Genomic DNA, 20776 nt, shown 5'->3' with positions numbered 1-20776 from the left:
CACTGACTTCTCAAACTTCAGCTAATGCCCCACCTCCCCCTCGTACCCCATCCGTTATTTATTTATATACACACATTTTTTTTCTCTTTCTCCTTGTTCTCCCTCTGTCCATCTCACTATACCCCCTTGCCCATCCTCTGGGTTTTTTCCCCCCCTCCCTTTTTTTTCCCTCCCCGGGCCTCCTGTCCCATGATCCTCTCATATCCCTTTGGCCAATCAACTGTCCAGCTCTTGGCTCCATCCCTCCCCCTCCTGTCGTCTCCTATCATTTTGGATTCGCCCCCCCCCCCCCCCCCCACTTTCAAATCTCTTACTAGCTCTTTTTTCAGTTAGTCCTGACAAAGGGTCTCGGCCCGAAACGTCGACTGTACCTCTTCCTAGAGATGCTGCCTGGCCTGCTGCGTTCACCAGCAACTTTTATGTGTGTTGCTTGAAATTCCAACATCTGCAGATTTCCTCGTTTTTGCTGTATTGCAGGGGATGCCACTGAAATGATCTTATTCAGCTTGATTTTGCAATAGTGGATAGAATTGGATTCTGATCAGGATCTGGGGAAAAGAATCTTAATTTAGACTAAAAGTGTTTCATCAAATAATGAGTGAACTTGTCAGCTGCACAAATGGAAGCTGGAAGGAATTTTCCAGAGACGTTGATTTTTTTTTTAAGAAAAGGAAAGGGCTTTTAATGGAATAGGAACAATGTTGGAATCGTTCAACAGATCAGCATCAGTGGAATGCAATAAAACATGAACACCACAGGCCTTCATTAGAATTGGAAAAAGTAAGAAAATACATTAGTTCTGTAGGGTGGGTAATGGGAGTTGGAGGGGCGGAGAGAATGGATTGGGCCATCTGATAGAATAAGGCCAGATTTGTCATAGTCACAAGAGGTACTGCAGATGCTGGAAATCTAGAGCAATACACACAATAAGAGCATCTATGGGTGGGAATAAACAGTCGATGTTTCCGGTTGAGACACTTCAGATTTGTCATAGTGATGTGTTCTTTATAAATTATCTCAGTTGATAGTCTTGAACAATGCAGGGAGTTAGAAAACAAGGTCATAGGTAGATTAGAGAATTAAATGTAATACCTACAAGTTTGCAATGAAGCAAAGCTGGGTAGTGCTGTGACCTGTGAGGAAGATACAGATTTGAATGTGATTTGGACAGGTTAAATGAGCAGATGCAATGTAATGTAGATAAATGTGAGGTAATCCATGTGGCTGACAAATGCAGGTGGATTATTATCACAATGGTGAGAGATTAGCTAAAGAGGAAGGGCAATGAAACAGTTGTTGAAAGTAAGTGCACAGGTTCAGCAATTAATTCAGAAAGCAAATGATCTTCTTAGTGACAGAAATTAAGTACAGTTGTTATAGTGCAATTGTACAAAGCCGTGGTGAGACCACACAAGGCTATGTTGTTCTCCTTATCCCGGTGTGCCCAATCTGAGGTCCAAGAATGCCTTAGCATAAAAGAGTCCATGGCATAAAAAAAAGGTTGGGAATCCCTGCCTTATCTGTTATGGAGAGCCAGCAATAAAGGTAAACCAGATTGATTCTTGAGATGACAGAATTGGCAAATCCGGAGAGACTGGAATAATTGGCTTTTATTCACTTGAGTTGAATACCTCATTGAAACTTGTAATGTCCTGACACAATAAGCGAGATGCAGGACAGATACTCCTAGTGGTGAGGAACCCCAGAGGTGGGAGTTACAACCTATGGGGTAAGCCATTTAATATTGTCAATATTAAACCAAGGTGAGGAGATAGTTCTTCACCTAAAGATTGATGAACTTGTGGAATTCTGTACCACGAGACTGTTGAGGCTAAATCATTAATTCTATTCAAGAAGAAGTTGGTTATTGTTTAATGGCTGAAGAGAATGGTGAAGGACTGAATGACCTATTTCTACTTTTCTGTTTTGGATTGTAGATAATAGCTGTGAAATGTAGGACAGTGCTGCCATAGTAAACTAAGACCAAAAGTAGAATATTGAAAATGCCAAGCAGAGCAGACAGGAGAGAGAAAAGTTAAGTTAATATTACAAATGAGTAACCCTGTAGCAGAACTAGCTTTGTGAAGGTAATGCTGAAATGAGTGAGGTGTAGATGAATCTGTTGGTGGAATCTCACTGGTCATGGAAATTATGAAAGACAATCCTTTGAATCTTGGAAGCTGGTGGTTGGAATGCAAGGGCCAGGGGATTTCTATCCCTGCTCTGGTGATGAGAAGGATAAAAGCAAAAGTGTGGAATAGATCAGCAATTAGCCTTGTTGGCTTTGGTAGAGGGGGAAGCTATGCTTAAGGAAAAGGGAAGGCTTCTCAAGCATGTGTGAAAATTCTTTCCAAAAGAGAAGATTTGATGGACATGGAAGAACAGGGAAAATGGAAGGGCCTCCAAGAGGGAGGCAGGATTGAATAACTTATTGTTGAGATCACTGGGTGTCTGGGTTTACTTTGATTGTCTATTTGGTTATAGAGTGATGATGAGCAGGAGAGAAGGGAAAAGGCTGTCGGTAGATAGAACTCCAAAATTCAAAGTTGTTTGATCACACTGCCTTTTCATTACAGCATAATTGCTGCCTGACACAACATTAGCATCCTCAGGAGAAAAGCAAAGGCAACCTTGAAGTGTAAACCTTGTTCTGAAAATCAGGGGAATGCACGACTAAATACAATTAATTAGTAATTTAAATACAAATCTACACAGAAACCCTGAAATTGCAACTTTGCTTTCAATGAAACATTCAAAAACCCATTGTGGTGTCTGACCTGTTTTTAAAATTGTTAAATATGCAGTTCTCATTTGCTTACAATTTGTGTGCATTTTACCTGCCCCTTGGCAACCAGTGCATTAGTGTAAAATTCGGTCTTATTTTGTTGTAGATTCGGCAGAATAGTCCATCTCCAACTGCATTAGCATTTGCGGATCTTTCTGCTTTACAGCCAAAGTTAATTTCTGTCTCCTGCAAGACTACTCAGGTATGTTAACTGAGTTATTTTGAGCTATAATAGGAAATCTATTTTGCTTCTGATCAAAAGCATGTTAATGGGAGGGTAATGTGCTGAAATAGTGGGGCAGTAGTGGATCTCGTGTCCTTTTGCTATTTGCTTCAGCTGACCATAGCAGATTTTAATTTTCCAAATTTAATATGGTTACGACTGCAGAATTGTGGTGGGTGAGTGTAGGGAGTCATGGTTTGTTAGAGGAACTGGATTTATTGCTGCAACATTTAGAGCAGAGACAGAATCATTGTTGTGAAATTTGCTTTGCGACAGCAGTGCACAGCAATACATAATAAAAACTACACATTACAATAAGTATATATTTAGATAATTAAATGAAGTAAGTAGTGCAATAAGAGGAAAAGTACTGAGGTAGTGTTCATGGGTTCATTGTCCATTCAGAAATCTGAAAGTGGGGAAAGCACTGTTCCTGAAAGGTTGTGTGTGTCTTCAGGCTCCTGTATCACCACCTCAATGGTAGCAATGCGAAGAGGGCATAGCCAGGTGTTGGGGGTCCTTAATGATGGATGCTGTTTTTTTTGAGGCATTGCCTTTTGAAGGCGCCCTGGATGCTGGGGAGGCTGGTGCTCCTGATGAAGCTGGCAGAGTTTACAACTTTCTACAGCTTCTTCTGATCGTATGCAGTGGCCCCTCCATACCAGGTGGTGACGCAAGCAATTAGAATGGCCTCCATGGTGCATCTGTAGAAATTAGTGTCTTTAGTGACGTACTAAGTCTCCTCAAACTCCTAATGAAAAATAGCCACATCAATATTTGGGGCCCAGTATAGATCCTCAGAAATGTTGACACCCAGGAACTTGAAACTGCTCACGCTTTCCACTGCTGATCTTCAATGAGGATTCGTGTGTGTTCTCCTGACTTCATCTTCTTGAAGTCCATAATCAATTCCTTGGTCTTATTGATGTTGAGTGCAGGTTTGTTGCAAAAACACTCAACCAGCTGAGCTGTCTTGCTCCTGTTTGCCGCCTCATCACATCTGAAATTCTGCCAATAATAGCTGTGTTGTCGACAAATTTGTAGATTTATAGATGGAACATAGAGCACTGTAGCACAAGAACAATCCCTTTGGTCCATTATGTTGTGCCCAATTAATTAAGTTAATGACACCTAAACACTTCTGCCTGCACATGATTCATAGCACTCCCCTGCATATCCATGTGCCTATCTAAGAGCCACTTAATTAATGCCTTTATTGTATCTGCCTGCTCACTACTCCTGGCACTACATTCCAGGCACCCACCATCCTCTGTCTAAACAAAACAAAAATCTGCCCCACATATCTCCTTTGAACTGTATGCCTCTCATTTTGACCCTGGGAGAAATCTACACCAGTTGTTCATCTACTTGACTTTTATTCATTCTTCCCTAGTTAAGTTGTTTCATTTTTTTTTACTTGTATTAATTCAACTGGTTACCTTTTCAAACCTACTTTGAAAAATTATTTGTGTTATGCTTCATTGTATCATGTTTATCATGTAATTTTAATTTGGCATTTCCAATTGAAATTTATTCTTCCTGGGATTTAAGTATTCTCCAATTTTAATATAATCATACTTCAATTACAATTAATAGATTAAATAATGTGGGGGCCCCTACAGAGATTTTTTTTTCTTTTGCTGTGTGTGCGTGCGTGCTTTGGACATATGGGCATCATCTGTTGTTCTTAATGCTTTAATTTTATAAAGACTGAACTTACCTTGGGAAAACTGGCTGCACTGGAAAGTAATAAGAATCTAGACCTTGAGAAGAAGGAAGGTAGAATAGATGACTTGCTACGAGTAAGTACTCTGGTTAACAGTGTAATCCGCTAATCTGTGTTGAATGCAAAAAGCTATATGACTAACTGTATTCAAATAATAAGCAAATGTAAACTAAATCTGGATAGTTAGTGACTCTAAATCTTGTTGTATGTGATGTAGCTGTTACATTTTGCAGCAGTATCAGTAATACTTGCACATATTAGTAGCTTGTTTTCTAAAATCTGAACAGAACGATTGTTACAATATCTTACCATGTTGATGAGTCATAATTTTTCAAATTTTCTGTTTGGATAAAAGATGGGTATTTTAAATTTTGTAAAACAAATTGTCAAATCACTTGGACTTCAAGGAAAAATTTGTAATTTGTACTTAGTCTTTGTACAATGTAATGCAAATTATAAACCAGTCACCATGTGTATAGATAGATTACTGTGTTTAAAAAATGAACAGTTTAATCTTCTGTGCTATTTGATACTACTTGCATGAATATATGGAATTGTATTAAAAAATTATTGTAAGTCAATTTTGATTTTTAAAAAGTGAAATGTTTTTCCTAGCTTCTCTCAAACTAATTGATGGAAAATTGTCCATTAGCATAATTTGTAAATATTCTGTACTTAAGTAAAAACTTGTTAGGGAATTAACTTGAAAGATTGGCTTAGATTTGATCGCATCTTTAAAGGTGCCTAATTTCCTCAATTTTTTTGCCAGATTGTGATATCAATATTTCAATGATTATTTTTTGTTTTAAGTTGACAGATGGATAGATAATTGTCATTTACTAAATTTCTTATTGCAGTTTTTATGCTGATTATAAATGTGTTTCTGGTTGTGAAAATATTCATTATATATTGTCCCTAATATAACATGCAACTATAATGTATGTTTTTTGACAGGCCAATTGCGATCTAAGGAGGCAGATAGATGAACAGCAAAAACTCCTTGAAAAATACAAAGAACGGTTAAATAAGTGTATGACGATGAGCAAAAAATTACTGATTGAAAAGGTAAGAATCATAACTTTTGTTTTTGGAGGACTGCAACAGAAGAAATCTGTTCAATTTAATGTTGTTCTATCGTTCCATGAATTCATGATTAATTTGTTTCCAGACTGCTTTTACTGTCCTGGTTCATTGCCCTGTGAAACCCTCGACAAAAGTATCATTTTCATTTTTGAATTTTTCATTTGACCTTTTTCTGGGAGTGCATTCTAGATTTACACAATAGCATATACGAAGAAGCAATAACTGAGCATTGAACATGATACAGGACTAATTTTTAAGAGCTTTTGACACCTTGTTCTGCATACCCCTCCAAAACAAGTAGTTTCTTTGTTATTGGCTCCTTGATTCATCTGAAGTGTTCAATTAAGGTCCCATAATCTTCCAAACTACAGGGTGCAAAAATCCATTTAATTCATATGCTCTTAATTTCGCCATTTTACCCCCAATTTCAACATGGTAAATTTGAATTGCATATATCCATAGCTTTCCTGGATGTACTACCCAGAACAGAAAGGGTCTAATGGAAGATCTGTTTAAGTATAATTTCCATTGTCTTGTATACATTAAAAAAGATTTACATAAATTTGCATTTAAATTTCTCTTTTTGAGCATGCCCAGCAATTTCTGCCCTCAACCCTTTCACAGTTCTTGGCTTCTTAATTGTCTAAATAAGTAGTCTTGTAATTTTCTATAATGTGACATTTTACTGTTTTTGTTATAAATAATAATCTTGAAGCACCTTTCCTGATTTCCCCATTCTAAATTTTGCATATGATACCAAGTTCCCCAGCGTTAGCTAACTTTGGTGAAATAAATTTCTGCTATGCTTAAGAGTATTATTTTTGTACATGATCATTTCTCATTAACTGGAAGATAGGCTGATTTGCCTGATTTCTTGCATTGAATTTCTTATTTCTAAGTAATCCTATCCCAGATCACTTTCTCCGATTATAGCCCATGTTCATCACATTGAGTATTTTCTGTGAGTGTGCAATTGTAGTTTAGTGCAAGAGGTCAAATATATTTGTTTTAGTTAAGCCATGATATGGTATACTTTTTTAACTCAATTTATCAGCAGTTATTTTTTGTAGCAGGCTTTAAATAAGAAAGCAGTATAATGTTTAGAAAATACAATTTACTGAAGATAGGTTTTGTATTTTAGAGTAAGCAAGAAAAGCAATCCAGCAGAGAGAAGAGTATGCAAGACAGACTACGTCTGGGGCATTTCACTACAGTCCGACATGGTGCTTCATTCACTGAGCAATGGACTGATGGCTATGCTTTTCAGAATCTCGTAAAGTATGTGCATTTTCTTTTTTTTTCATTTATCTAATTACACATTGTCCTCCACCTGTTCCCCCTCACATATACAGTGGCATGCAAAAGTTTGGGCACCCCTGGTCAAAATTTCTGTTACAGTGAATAGTTAAGTGAGTAGAAGATGAACTGATCTCCAAAAGTCATAAAGTTAAAGATGAAACATATTTTTCAACATTTTAAGCAAGATTAGTGTATTATTTTTGTTTTGTACAATTTTAGGGGGGGGGGGGAGGAAAGGAGCACCATGCAGAAGTTTGGTCACCCCAAGAGATTTGAGCTCTCAGATAACTTTTACCAAGGACTCAGACCTTAATTAGCTTGTTAGGGCTATGGCTTGTTCACAGTTCTTGTTAGGAAAGGCCAGGTGATGCAAATTTCAAAGCTTTATAAATACCCTGACTCCTCAAACCTTGTCCCAACAATCAGCAGCCATGGGCTCCTCTAAGCAGCTGCCTAGCACTCTGAAAATTAAAATAAATGATGCCCACAAAGCAGGAGAAGGCTATAAGAAGATAGCAAAGCGTTTTCAGATAGCCGTTTCCTCAGTTTGTAATGTAATTAAGAAATGGCAGTTAACAGGAACAGTGGAGGTCAAGTTGAGGTCTGAAAGACCAAGAAACTTTCCGAGAGAACTGCTCGTAGGATTGCGAGAAAGGCAAATCAAAACCCCCGTTTGACTGCAAAAGACCTTCTTGAAGATTTAGCAGACTCTGGAGTGGTACTGCACTGTTCTGTGTAGTGACACCTGCACAAATATGAGCTTCATGGAAGAGTCATCAGAAGAAAACCTTTCCTGCATCCTCACCACAAAATTCAGCGTCAGAAGTTTGCAAAGGAACATTTAAACAAGCCTGATGCATTTTGGAAACAAGTCCTGTGGACTGATGAAGTTAAAATAGAACTTTTTGGCCACAATGAACAAAGGTATATTTGGAGAAAAAAGGGTGCAGAATTTCATGAAAAGAACACCTCTCCAACCGTTAAGCATGGGGGTGGATCGATCATTCTTTGGGCTTGTTTCACTGGTAGAGGGAAGAATGAATTCAATTAAATACCAGCAAATTCTAGAAGCAAACATCACACCGTCCGTAAAAAAAAAAAAAGCTGAAGATGAAAAGAGGATTGCTTCTACAACAGGATAATGATCCCAAGCACACCTCAAAATCCACAATGGACTACCTCAAGAGGCGCAAGTTGAAGGTTTTGCCATGGCCCTCACAGTCCCCCGACTTAAACATCATCGAAAATCTGTGGCTAGACCTCAAAAGAGCTGTGCATGCAAGACATCCCAAGAATCTTATAGAACTAGAAGCTTTTGCAAGGAAGAATGGGCGAAAATCCCCCAAACAGGAATTGAAAGACTCTTAACTGGCTACAAACAGTGTTTACAAGTTGTGATATTTGCCAAACCGGGTGTTTGCTAAGTACTGACCATGCAGGGTGCCTAAACTTTTGCTTCGGACCCTTTTCCTTTTTTGTTATTTTGAAACTGTAAGAGATGGAAATAAAAAAGTAATCTTGCTTAAAATATTAAAGAAATGTCTTATCTTTAACTTTATGCCTTTTGGAAATCAGGTCATCTTTTACTTAGCTAATCACAGTAACAGAAATTTTGACCAGAGGTGCCCAAACTTTTGCATGCCGCTGTACATGCTGTTTGACCTATTTCCTGTCTTGATCAGATGTTCCAGTATATTCCACCTAAATTTCTAATTGCTTTCTCTTGTATGTTGGTTACCTTTAAATGGGCAATTATCTATTTTGCTATTGTTACTAATAGTACAAGAATAGGACAAAAGAAAATTGAGAGTATGAGGATTGGTCATTCAGCCCCTTTAGCTTTCCATATCATTCTGGCATATTGGCTACAGTGTTTATCTTCCCTTCAGTGCCAGTTCTCCATAGTCCCTAAATTTAAAAAAATATATACTTTTTTTAAGCTTCCAAGAATACAACTTTCTCGGCTATTCGGGGTAGAGAATTAAAAATTCACTATCCCCCTGCATAAGGTGGCCCCTCTGCAATTGAAACCACCACCTGATTTTTGTAACTGTTAAATTCAATTCAGGTTTAATTGTCATTTAACCATGCAGGAATACTCATCAATACAGCCAAACGAGACAGTGTTAATACAGGGTCAGGGTGCAGACACATTACCAACAGTCTCTCACAGTAAGCATATAGAAGGTCACAGGTCACAATCACATAATGAGAGTCCTGAGGTGCCGCTGCCACCCCCCGTCCATCCGCGAACAAGTTAACAAACCCATGTAAATTATCAGCATAAATAAAATGGCGCAGAATATTATATATAGCCCAAACTCCAGCCCACTGACATCATAAAGGTTGAAGGTGGTATGGATAATGTAGAGGGCTGTCAGAGGTTACAGCGGGACATCCATAGGATGCAAAACTGGGCTGTGAAGTGGCAGATGATGTTTAACCCAGTTAAGTGTGAGGTGGTTCATTTTGGTAGGTCAAATATGATGACAGAATATAGTATTAATGGTAAGCCTCTTGGCAGTGTGGAGGATCAGAGGGATCTTGGGGTCCGAGTCCATAGAACACTCAAAGCTGCTGCGCAGGCTGACTGTGTGGTTAAGAAGGCATACAGTGCATTGGCCTTCATCAACCATGGGATTGAGTTCAAGAGCCAAGAGAGAATGTTACAGTTGTATAGGACCCTGGTCAGACCCCACCTGGAGTACTGTGCTCAGTTCTGGTCACCTCACTACAGGAAGGATGTAGAAACCATAGAAAGGGTGCAGAGGAGAGAGTTACAAGGATGTTGCCTGGATTGGGGAGCATGTCTTATGAGAATAGGTTGAGGGAACTTGGCCTTTTATCCTTGGAGCGACAGAGGATAAGAGGTGGCCTGATAGAGGTGTATAAGATGTTGAGAGGCATTGATCTTGTGGATAGTCAGAGGCTTTTTCCCCAGGGCTGAAGTGGCTGACGCGAGAGGGCACAGTTTTAAGGTGTTTGGAAGTAGGTACACAGGAGATGTCAGGGATAAGTTTTTTTGCACGGTGAGTATATGGAATAGGTTGTCAGCAACAATGGTAGAAGCTGATATGACAGGGTCTTTTAAGACTCCTGGATAGGTACATAGAGCTTAGCAAAATAGAGGGCTATTGGTAACCCTAGGTAATTTCTAAAGTAAGTACATGTTCGGCACAGCACTGTGGGCTGAAGGACCTGTATTGTGCTGTAGGTTTTCTATGTTTCTATGTCAACTGGCCTCCAATGCCTGCTAGGTGACACTGTGGCTTTGAATTAGCCAAATGGAAACTCACGAGGCTATAGGTCCTGGAATCTGGAGCAACAAACCAGGAGGAACTCAGTGGGCCAAACAGCACTAGGAGAGGGTTGGGTACTGTCAGTGTTTTGGGTTGGAGTTTAGCCTTCGATGCTAGTATGCTTCTTAAGTAGGAATGCTGTAACTGTACGTAGTACTCAAGTGCCACATGAGTATCAAGAATAATATTTCACTATTTCTGAACTCAGGCTAATATGTAATCTGCTTTTCTAGCCATTTGTTGTACCAGCCGACTAACATTGTAATTTGTGGTGTGTGTACAAGTACACCTACATCCCTCTGTACTAAACTCATCTGCATTCTTCATTAAGAATACGGTCTGCCTTTAGATTCAACTTACTAAAGTGCATAATCCTACCCCAGTAAACTCCATCTGCCAGTTTCTCATGATTCATTCAACCATTTATATCTTGTAGATTCCAAATAATCTCATTGTAGAATGCTTTTTCAAATGGTCAGCTAACTAGGATACTTTGCACCCTGTCCTATTCTCTCGGTCATTAAGTAAGGTAAGGGTGAAGAAGTGATCCTTGGGACAGTCAACTAGTTACATCCTTGAAAAAAATCTTCTCTTCTATGTGATAAACCAACTGGTGACTTTGCTGCCCTTATGTCTCTTGTGATACTTTCTCCAGTGCTTTGTCTCTTGTGATAATTGTTGCAAGTTCTTCCAGAGGTTTGAAACCAGCTCATTAGATAGCTTGGGGATATTTGCACCATGGAGATTGGTGCTTTTGAATTAACTTCTCTGCCATTTCCTTGTTTCCTATTATTAATTCCCCAGTCTCTCAATCTGTGAATCACATCCCTCATTTCATTTATCTATAGAACCTTTTGCAGTTTGTTTTGATTTTACTTGCCACATTTCTCTCAATTGTTTCTACCTCCTTGTTACTATTGTAGCTGCTTGCTACAGGTTCTTGTAAAGTTCCCAGTTTTCCAGTCTATCACTAGTATCTGTCATTTTGTATACTGTAGTCTTTATTATTTTTATTAACCTCCTTTATTAACCATGGATGATTCACGGATTTCCTCTTTATAATTGGGCTAGATTTCTGCTGAGTATTATGGACGAGTTATTTCACATCCACTGACCTGTTTCTTGACCTATTGATCCAGTCCACATCAAGCTACTCGAAACAGCCTGTAATTGCTCCTAAGAACTTTGATTTTGGATGTTGGGTGATTTCCCTTCAACTGTATCTAGAATTCTGTTATGTTATAATCGCTACTCCCCAGGGATTCTTATCACCCCCCCCATCATATTTTATTAATCTTCGAATCCTGACCAAATTTAAAATCGCCATGTCCAGTATGAAAATGGATCCTTGGACCCAACTCATTCATTCCCAACCAAGATGTCCATCTAACCTCTGTGGCATGCTACAATCCCTTCACACTCCACAAATTACTCTTAACAGTTTGATTAATCCAGTTAAATCACTATATAGGTGATAATTTGAAACTCCTTTTTTACATACCTTTAAATATTTCAACATTTTTGCTACACCCTAGGATCATTACGGGGATTTTAGAATTGTCTTTCTCTTACTATTCATTAATACTACATAAACTGATTCTAAGTCACAATCCCAAAGCATCTATATCACATTTCCTTGATTAATAAAAGTACCTTGCCTCCATTTTGTCTATTCTTAAATTCCCTGGAATATCGAGTTCCCAGGCTGCAACCACATCTGTTTAGTTAGATTGAAGTGCTTTGTTGCTTTTGTGCCTTCAAGTTGTCCATCTACTTACAAATTTAAGGTACATTAGATAAAGAACCAAAAATTTTGATCTTTCATAATTTTGCTTCCTGTAGGTTTACTTTCTGCCTCTCACCTTTGCTTATACTTTCTGCCCCTTGTCATATTTTTCATTTTCCTCTTCACTATTCTCAACCACTGCTATCATCTTTTGATTTTTTTTTTGCACTTTCCATCCCTGGAAACACAGAAATCTACAGCACACGACAGGCCTTTCGGCCCACAATGTTGTGCCGACCATGTAACCTATTCTAGAAACTGCCTAGAATTTTCCTACCACACAGCCCTCTGTTTTTCTAAGCTCCATGTACCTATCTAAGAATCTCTTAAAACACCCTATTTTGTCCGCCTCTACCACCATCGCTGGCAGTGCATTCCACGCACCCACCACCCTCTGTGTGGAAAAAACTCACCTCTGACATCCCCCTTGTACCTGTCCAAGGACCTTAAAATTATGCCGTTTCAGCCTTGGGGGGGAAAAGCCTCTGGCTATCCATATGATCAATGCCCCTCATCATCTTATACACCTCTATCAGGTCACCTCTCATTCTCTGTCACTCCAAGGAGAAAAGACTTTAAGTTCGCTCAGTCTGTTCTCATAAGGCATGCTCTCCAATCTAGGCAACATACTTGTAAATTTCCTCTGCACCTTTTCTGTCTCTATAGTATCCACATTCTTCCTGTAGTGAGGTGACGAGAAATGAACATGGTAGTCCAAGTGGGGGTCTAACTAAGTCCTTATCTAACTGTAACATTCCCTGACGGTTCTTCAACTCAGTCCCATGGTTGATGAAGGCCAACACATCATTGCCGCCTTAACGACACTGTCAACTTGTGCAGCAGCTTTGAGTGTCCTATGGACGATGGACCCCAAGATCTCGCTGATCCTCCACACTGCCAAGAGTCTTTATTCTGTTCTGTCTTCAAATTGGACCTACTAAAATGAACCACTTCACACTTATCTGGTTTGAACTCCATCTGCCACTTTTCAGCCCAGTTTTGCATCCTATTGATGTTGCACTGTAACCTCTGACAACCCTCCAGACTATCCACAACACCCCCAACTTTTGTGTCATCAGCAGGTTTACTAACCCACCCTTCTACTTCCTCTTCCAGGTCATATTAAAAATTACAAAGAGGAGGGGTCCCAGAACAGATCCCTGCAGAACACCACTAGTTACCATCCTCCATGCAGAATATGAACCATCTACAACCATCCTTTGCCTTCTGTGGGCAAGCCAATTCTGGATCCACAAAGCAAGGTCTCCTTGGATTCTATGCCTCATTACTTTCTGAATGAGCGTCACATGGGGAACCTTATCAAATGCCTTACTGAAATCCATATACACTACATCCACTGCTCTACCTTCATGTTACATTCTCAAAGAATTCAGTCAGGTTTGTAAGGCACGACCTGCCCTTGACAAAGCCATGCTGACTATCCCTAATCAGATTATGTCTCTCCAAATGTTCATAAATCCTGCCTCTCAGGATCTTCTCGAACAACTTGCCCACCACTGAAGTAAGACTCATCCAGAACCTCCCATTGAATTAATGCCTTATAATATCCAGTTATATATATAGATATTTTCATACCATCACACTGTATTCTTCCCCTCCAACTATTAATCTGAAATAAAAATAGAAAATGCAGGAAATACTCAGCAGGTCAGGATGCAGCTGAAGGGAAAGGAACAAGGTACTGTTTAAGGTCCAGCATTTTCTGTTTTTATATTAACCACAGTTGAAGTATTTCCACTGCTTTGTATTAATGTCAAAAAGAAAGCTTTTAAATTAAAAAAAAAAACTACATCCTGTGACTTGTTTTGAGGAACATTGAAAGTGATCATTATTGCTGCTAGTTTGCTCACAGACTACTTTAATGTCTTCCTTTTCATGTAGACAACAAGAATGGATAAATCAACAAAGGGAAGATATAGAAAGACAACGGAAATTGTTGGCAAAGAGGAAGCCTCCACCAACTCAAAATTTGCAGACCCCTTCCGCAAATTCTGAGATAAAACAACGCAAAGCAAAAGCTGTAAATGGAGCAGAAAATGATCCATTTGTTAGACCAAATCTACCACAGTTGTAAGTTTCTTTTTTAATTTCATTAATTGTCTTGTTAGGTTTTTACCAACTATGTTGTGGGCAGTGCCACACAACAATATCAGTCATTTGTTTTAGGTGTCCAGTGGCATCGCTGATCGTTGCCCAGGCACAAATTCAAATTTGCAGTCAAAAATGCTGTCTGCTGGTTAAGTCTGTGTTGTGCAAGTTTTAAAGGCTACATCACAAAACCAAAGAGTTGTTCCCTTGAAATATTCTATTTTTTTTTACCTATTTCTACCACTCTTGATGTCCTTGCCATTTCAATTTAAACCTTGGCTGCTATGTTTTCTCATTGATGGATATGAGATGGATGCAGCATCATAGCTGAGTTCAGATCCTCAAGAAAAGCAAGTGCTTTGTAGAGCAATGGTATTTTATTTTATTTGAGCATGAACAAGTTGGCAAAAATTCCAGGAGTGAGATGCAGCACTCCATGAACATTGTTGCGGTACTTCTGCTTGTCTCCGAATACATGCTGATCTTGTGCTGTTCGTGCTAATCTTAAGCTATAGAAAGTATTCTGCCACAAGTAGCAATGCTACAAAAAATGATTAATCTCCAAATCTTAAGAATTGACGTAAATGCTTTATCAATTGTCATCATCTGTAAGTATCTTGATTATTGTGGATATGGAGTAAACTTTAAGTATGAAAATGGTACATCCTGTAACTTCTAAGTGTTATACTTTGTTATACATCTAAGTGTTTGTTTATTGCGCTTATAATGACGTGTTCTGGCAGTCTGTCGCCAGTACAATCTTCTATACAGTGGTGTGCGGTGGCAATGGCATCAACATGGGTGATGCTAACAAGCTCAATGATCTGATTAGAAAGGCTAGGAGACTGGACACACTGGAGGCTGTGGTAGAAGAAAGGACCCTATGGAAAATCCTGGCAATTCTGGACAATGCTTCTCGCCCTCTGCATGCCACCTTGGCTAAACAGAGGAGCACTTTTAGTAATAGACTAAGACAACTGTGCTGCTCCAAAGAGCAATATATGAGGTCATTCTTGCCCTCAGCCATTAAGCTCTATAATGAGTCAATCTATAGTCAGGGAAGTGATGACCCCCTCCTGTTAGACTGTTTAAGGTAACTTATTTTTTATTCTTTCTTACTTCTCCTCTAATATTTGTATATCTGTGCACTTGTAATGCTACTGTGACACTCTAAGTTCCTTTGGGATCAATAAAGTAAAGTATAGTCTATTATACTTGTTCTGATTTTTGGTTTTCTTATTTAGGTTGACAGTAGCAGAATACCACGAACAGGAGGAGATCTTCAAACTTAGGTTGGGACATCTTAAGAAGGTGTGTTAATTTTGATTAATTTTATGTGGAATAGGAGGTTAGAAGTGGCCTTGGTGAACTTCTTGATAGGACAGGATACAAGAGGGGAAGATTGCGCTTATTAATGACATGTACCCAGAATTGAAAGCAAAGCAGAAAAATTTAATGATTCACTCTTTGTAAAGTAATTTTTATGAATGATCAAATGTCTTAATTTCCTCAAATATTTATGTGCATTAGTTTAATAGTGTTTTGTGACCAAGAATTCCACAACTATTTATTTGAGTTTTTAAATGCATTTGCTATTTGTCTTGTATTATTTTTTTAAAATCATCTAGATGACATCTATGCAATCTTCATAGCCCCAATACAACATGAATGAACTTTTCAAGTCCTGTTCATTGTTAATCAATCACTCTTTCCTGGAAGTATCAGAGTGAATCCGTACTGCAACTTTACGTTGCTTAATCTGAATGAATTTACATGTGATTTTAAGTAAAAATATTGTAAATTTCATCCAGGATAAAGGTGATGGTCACCATTTGCCTTTTTGATTGGAATCTATTTATTTCTTAAATGCTTCATTTTAAATATTGCATTTAAAGTTTTAGTCCTGGCATCAGAAAATTATTCCCTCATTTCAATTTGAGCTATATGTAGTATGGTAGCTGTCTGTCCATTTTGTCAGTATGTAATTCTCCAATTTAGTTACATAAGCAGAACTTGTATTTTCCCCTTAATTTGTTACATTGATCTGCTTAACAAATAATAAAATCACTAAGACTTGCTGGCTACCACTTGCCTTATATTTATGACTCTAGTGGTCTCTGTTCATCTTCTCTAATCATCTTTCTTATGAACATATTCTTCTTTATTCCACTGACAACTTTTGTGATGTCTTTTTTTTAAGATTAACTTCTTTTGAAAACCTATTTAAGCAACAGATTGTTATCAATTATGACACCGTTTCATTTCTGAAGCTGGGCTACTGATCCTGAGTTTAAATTCTCTGCTGAAGTCATTACATAAACTGGGCTACAACATATCCTGAAAGATGAGTTATTTGCATGGATGATGAGACTTGACTGTAGTTCAACTATTTTCCTTTGTTGTAAACAGGAAGAAGCTGAGATTCAAGCTGAGCTTGAAAGACTGGAGAGAGTCAGAAATTTGCACATACGTGAACTTAAACGAATAAACAATGAAGACAGTTCACAGTAAGTTATTTAATGTTAAACTTGAGATGTAAAGTGCTTTTTAAAATCTGTTTCAAAGTATTTCACAGACACAGACAATATTTTGGAATGCAGTCACAATATATCCATAGCTGTTAGTAAAATAACTTAAAAGCCTAATGCTAAATGCTAACGATCTGAAAAACCAGAAAATACCGAACATTTTCAGCTCTCCCCACATCCATGGAAAGAGAAGCAAAGCTGATGCTTTAAGTCTCAGACCCTTTAGCAAAACTGGGCATGAGAGAAAACAAGTTAGTTTTAAGTTGTAGAGAGGTTGGGAAAGGATGGATAATGTACATATAGGTTCATCTAAGTGATGAGCTGTTCATGAAGCCACTTACTTGATAAATTAATGAAGAGATGAGAGAGGAGAAAGATAAATGAAGGAAAACAGTGAAATGCAAGTAAGAGTTGCAGGAAATCATCAGCAGATTGTGCAGTATCCGTGAGAAAAACTGCAGAACTGTCCAGTTATGATGCAGACTGAAAACTGAAATTGCGGAATGTGATTTTTGAGTTCAGAAAGCTGCAACATGCCTGCTTCTCATTATATTGAACTTCATTAGATTAGTGCAAGATGCCATAGACAGGTCAGGTAAGAATGGAGGACTGGGGACAGTCAGTAGGAAGAAATGAATGCATATGCTTCACAAAGTGGTCATCCAATTCATATTTGGTCCACCATTGTAGAGGAGACCACATCTTGAACACATATGAATGCAATGTGCTAGTATGGAAAAAGTGCATCTAACTTGCTGTTTCATCTGGAAAAAATGGTTTGAGAGCAAGAAAAGAAAAAAAGTATTTAATCTCCAACAGTCACATAGGAAAGTACGATGAGAAGAAGAGTAGTAGAAAGAGATAGAAAAGTAGACCAAGGAGTTGCGAAGGAAGAAGTATCTTTGGACTGCTGAAATTGTCTTTCTTTTTTTTTCTTCAATCTTTTTATTAGTTTCACAAAATATAAACATGACAAAGTAGTAATACAAAGTTATTGGGAATACATTGTTATAATTAATGAGTAATTATAAAACTAAAAAATTAATTGACAAAACTCGCAATCATAAAGGATACCAATGGATAATACAGAACAAAAAGAAAAAACTAGACAAAAATCATGAAAAAGGAAAAAAAATAATAACCCTCCCCCACCCCCAAAAAAAACTAATGTAAACAGAATTAATCAACTAAACTAAAAAAAAACCTGGGCTGTTTTAACATCATAAAAAATGGGAGAAAAGAAAACCTTAGTGTCGACGACTCCGTTCCTCTCATGGACTGCTGAAATTAGAGGCAATGTGAAGATATAGATTTCCCCTGCTATCCGAAGGTAGAGCGTTCCTATGAAATGGTTCGTAAGCTGGAATGTCGTAAAGTGAATAAGCAATTACCATTTATTAATATGGGAAAAATTTTTGAGCGTTCCCAGACCCAAAAAATAACCTACAAACTCATGCCAAATAACACACAAAACCTAAAATAACAATAACATATAGTAAAAGCAGGAATGATATGATAAATACACAGCCCTATATAAAGTAGAAATACTTTTCTGCAGCACTGTCTAGCACAGCAAAAATCTCACGGCAGTACTCTCAGCGGAAGCTCTCTCGGCAGAAATACAGCGCAAGCACTCTCGTCAGAAACACTCTCTCCAGTAACCTTTCAGCTATGAAGCTGCCAAATCGTACCAAATAACACATAAAAATACACAGCCAATATAAAGTAGAAATAATGAATGTACAGTGTAGTTTCACTTACTGGAATTGGGAAGACTCCAATAAATTGCAGTTTCGTCACAATTAAACACTTGCTTATATGAATAACCACCTGACGCAATCGCTTCTGATCTGGGCGGACATTTACGTGCCGGGTGGCACCTAATTAATTAGCTTGTTTACTTCAGCTTTTTTTCTTAAAGATGTGCTGGGTGCGTCCCGACTGCTGCTGCACCACTGCATTCTTCGCGGCAATGTATCGGTCGGCGGCCCGGAGGTTGGGGACCACTGCTTAAACTATGAAGCTGCCTTGCCTCAGAAACCGATCAAACCACCCATGACTACCTTTAAATTCCACTTTCGCAACACTTTCATCACCATTGTCCAGTGCTTTCTGATTCAGCTTATTAAAAAGACTGACTGATTTCTCCTTAAGTATAAGAAAACTTAACGGAACACCACGCTTTGTACACCCATCAATCCACTCAAGCAATAGACTTCCCACTTTATCCATTATTGGATGCCGACTAAGAGAGACCACTTTGCTATGAGCAGAACCAACAGTAACATCGGCAGCTTTCAAAATTTTTTCTCTCTGCGTATAAATAGTGCGAATGGTGGACTCAGGCAAGTTCAACGCGCGGACAGTGTCCTTACTTTGTTCACCACGATTGAAACGCTTAATTACGTCTAGTTTTACGCTAAGTGTAACACCCTTACGAACTGTTTTAGGTTTTTCCGATACCTTAGAACTCATCTTGCTTAACGGATGCACAAAATAAATCGAGATAAAGCACATGTTTAAGCAATGCCAGCTTAGAATGCAGTTCCAGGGGAGGAGCTTGGTTGTTCAGGAGCACGCTGCCTTTTTTCGTAACAGTGAAAACACCTTCTGTTAGCGAAAACAGGTAACTAATGTAGGTCTTTCGTAACAGCGAGGTGTCGTAAAGCGAACGTTCTGAAAACGGGGACCACCTGTATCTGGTGGTGTCATTTTAATGAAGATGAGGGAAATTGCCAGAGATGATCTGTTGAATATGAAGACCATTGGAGGGGAAGAGGTCAAGGAGAGCTCTGTTCCTGCTGTGTTCAGGAAGAGAGGGCTTGAGAGTTGACCTGGGAAATTTGAGGTGAAAACTGTGGCTGTCCACCAGTTGACTACATCAATAGTTTACCACAGAAATCCTGGCTTCTCCCTGTTTGAGCTTTTCTTTGTTCTATTCACTGCATTTAAGCAAACTAGTTTTCTCTATTCCCAATTTTAGTAAAGGTCTTCAAACTGAAAGATCATTTATTTTCTCTTTCCACAGATAAGTAGGTTAATAACTAGCATTTATTGATAAAAGTTGAAAACACTGGATATATTCAGCAGACCAGGTGGTGTGTGGAGAGAAAACAGCTAACATTTCTTAATTTTGGTTCACCTTGAGATATTAACTCTACAGGAATTAATTGGTATGCTGAATATGTTCATAATTTAATTTTTATTTACTTCTATAGTTGAGAAATAATCTGCTTTTTAGATTGATATCCTTGCTTTCTCAATATGGTGGTAAATTTATAAAATTTCTATATAGATATTGTATTTCATTGCACTTCAATTCGTTTGTTTTTCCAAAGCATCCACTCTCACTACTCTTTCACTAGGAATTTCTGATGATTTGAAATTCGTTTCTTGGGTTTATTTTTCTAGTACAAACATTTTGAATCTTTAAAATGGTAGACTGTATATCAGATCAATTCGGTCATATAATTCAAGATCTTTGCAATTATTCATCGGACAGAACAGTTACTTAAGCTTGATTTTTAACTGCTGATTTGCAAGCAAAGAATGAAAATCCATTACGTTCATTCATCCCAGTTCAGATTGCTGTTCTGACTTCACAATCTCTTCAGTTCATCTCTGTAATTTTTCCTGTTATGACACAGATGACCATGATATAACTATAAAAAGACGAGGCATTATTCTACATTTTTTGATTCTCTGGGATCATTTTCTCAATTCCATCCCTGTTTCAGGGCATCCAGACTTTATCTCATTACCATCTTCATACTCTTCTCTCCCCCTCCCCCAACACCCCCATATCCATATCCAAGACTTACTACTCTGGTTTTAGCCTTTTGGCAAAAATTATAGTAACTCTAAAATGGAATGCTCTTGATTACTATTTGTATGTGTTTCTGATTGCAAAGATATCAAAACCTCTATTCAGTTTCAAG

The 20776-nt window shown here is 38.2% G+C and overlaps 1 protein-coding gene across 5 annotated transcripts in view; it reads left to right on the top strand.

Annotated features, from left to right (window-relative positions):
* The window catches only part of tlk1a (tousled-like kinase 1a), a 128064-nt gene that overhangs the window by 80216 nt on the left and 27072 nt on the right, over positions 1-20776 (top strand). For all 5 annotated transcript variants that reach the window (XM_072261924.1, XM_072261925.1, XM_072261926.1 and 2 more), the window contains 7 exons: positions 2892-2987; positions 4718-4810; positions 5689-5799; positions 6959-7095; positions 14104-14292; positions 15555-15621; positions 16720-16817. In XM_072261924.1, coding sequence (XP_072118025.1) covers positions 2892-2987; positions 4718-4810; positions 5689-5799; positions 6959-7095; positions 14104-14292; positions 15555-15621; positions 16720-16817 — 791 coding nt within the window. The remainder of the gene's footprint in view (positions 1-2891; positions 2988-4717; positions 4811-5688; positions 5800-6958; positions 7096-14103; positions 14293-15554; positions 15622-16719; positions 16818-20776) is intronic.

The sequence above is a fragment of the Mobula birostris genome, chromosome 6 (genome assembly GCF_030028105.1).
Source record: "Mobula birostris isolate sMobBir1 chromosome 6, sMobBir1.hap1, whole genome shotgun sequence".
NCBI classification, from domain to species: Eukaryota; Metazoa; Chordata; class Chondrichthyes; order Myliobatiformes; family Myliobatidae; genus Mobula; species Mobula birostris.
This window is presented reverse-complemented; position numbering and strand designations above follow the sequence as displayed.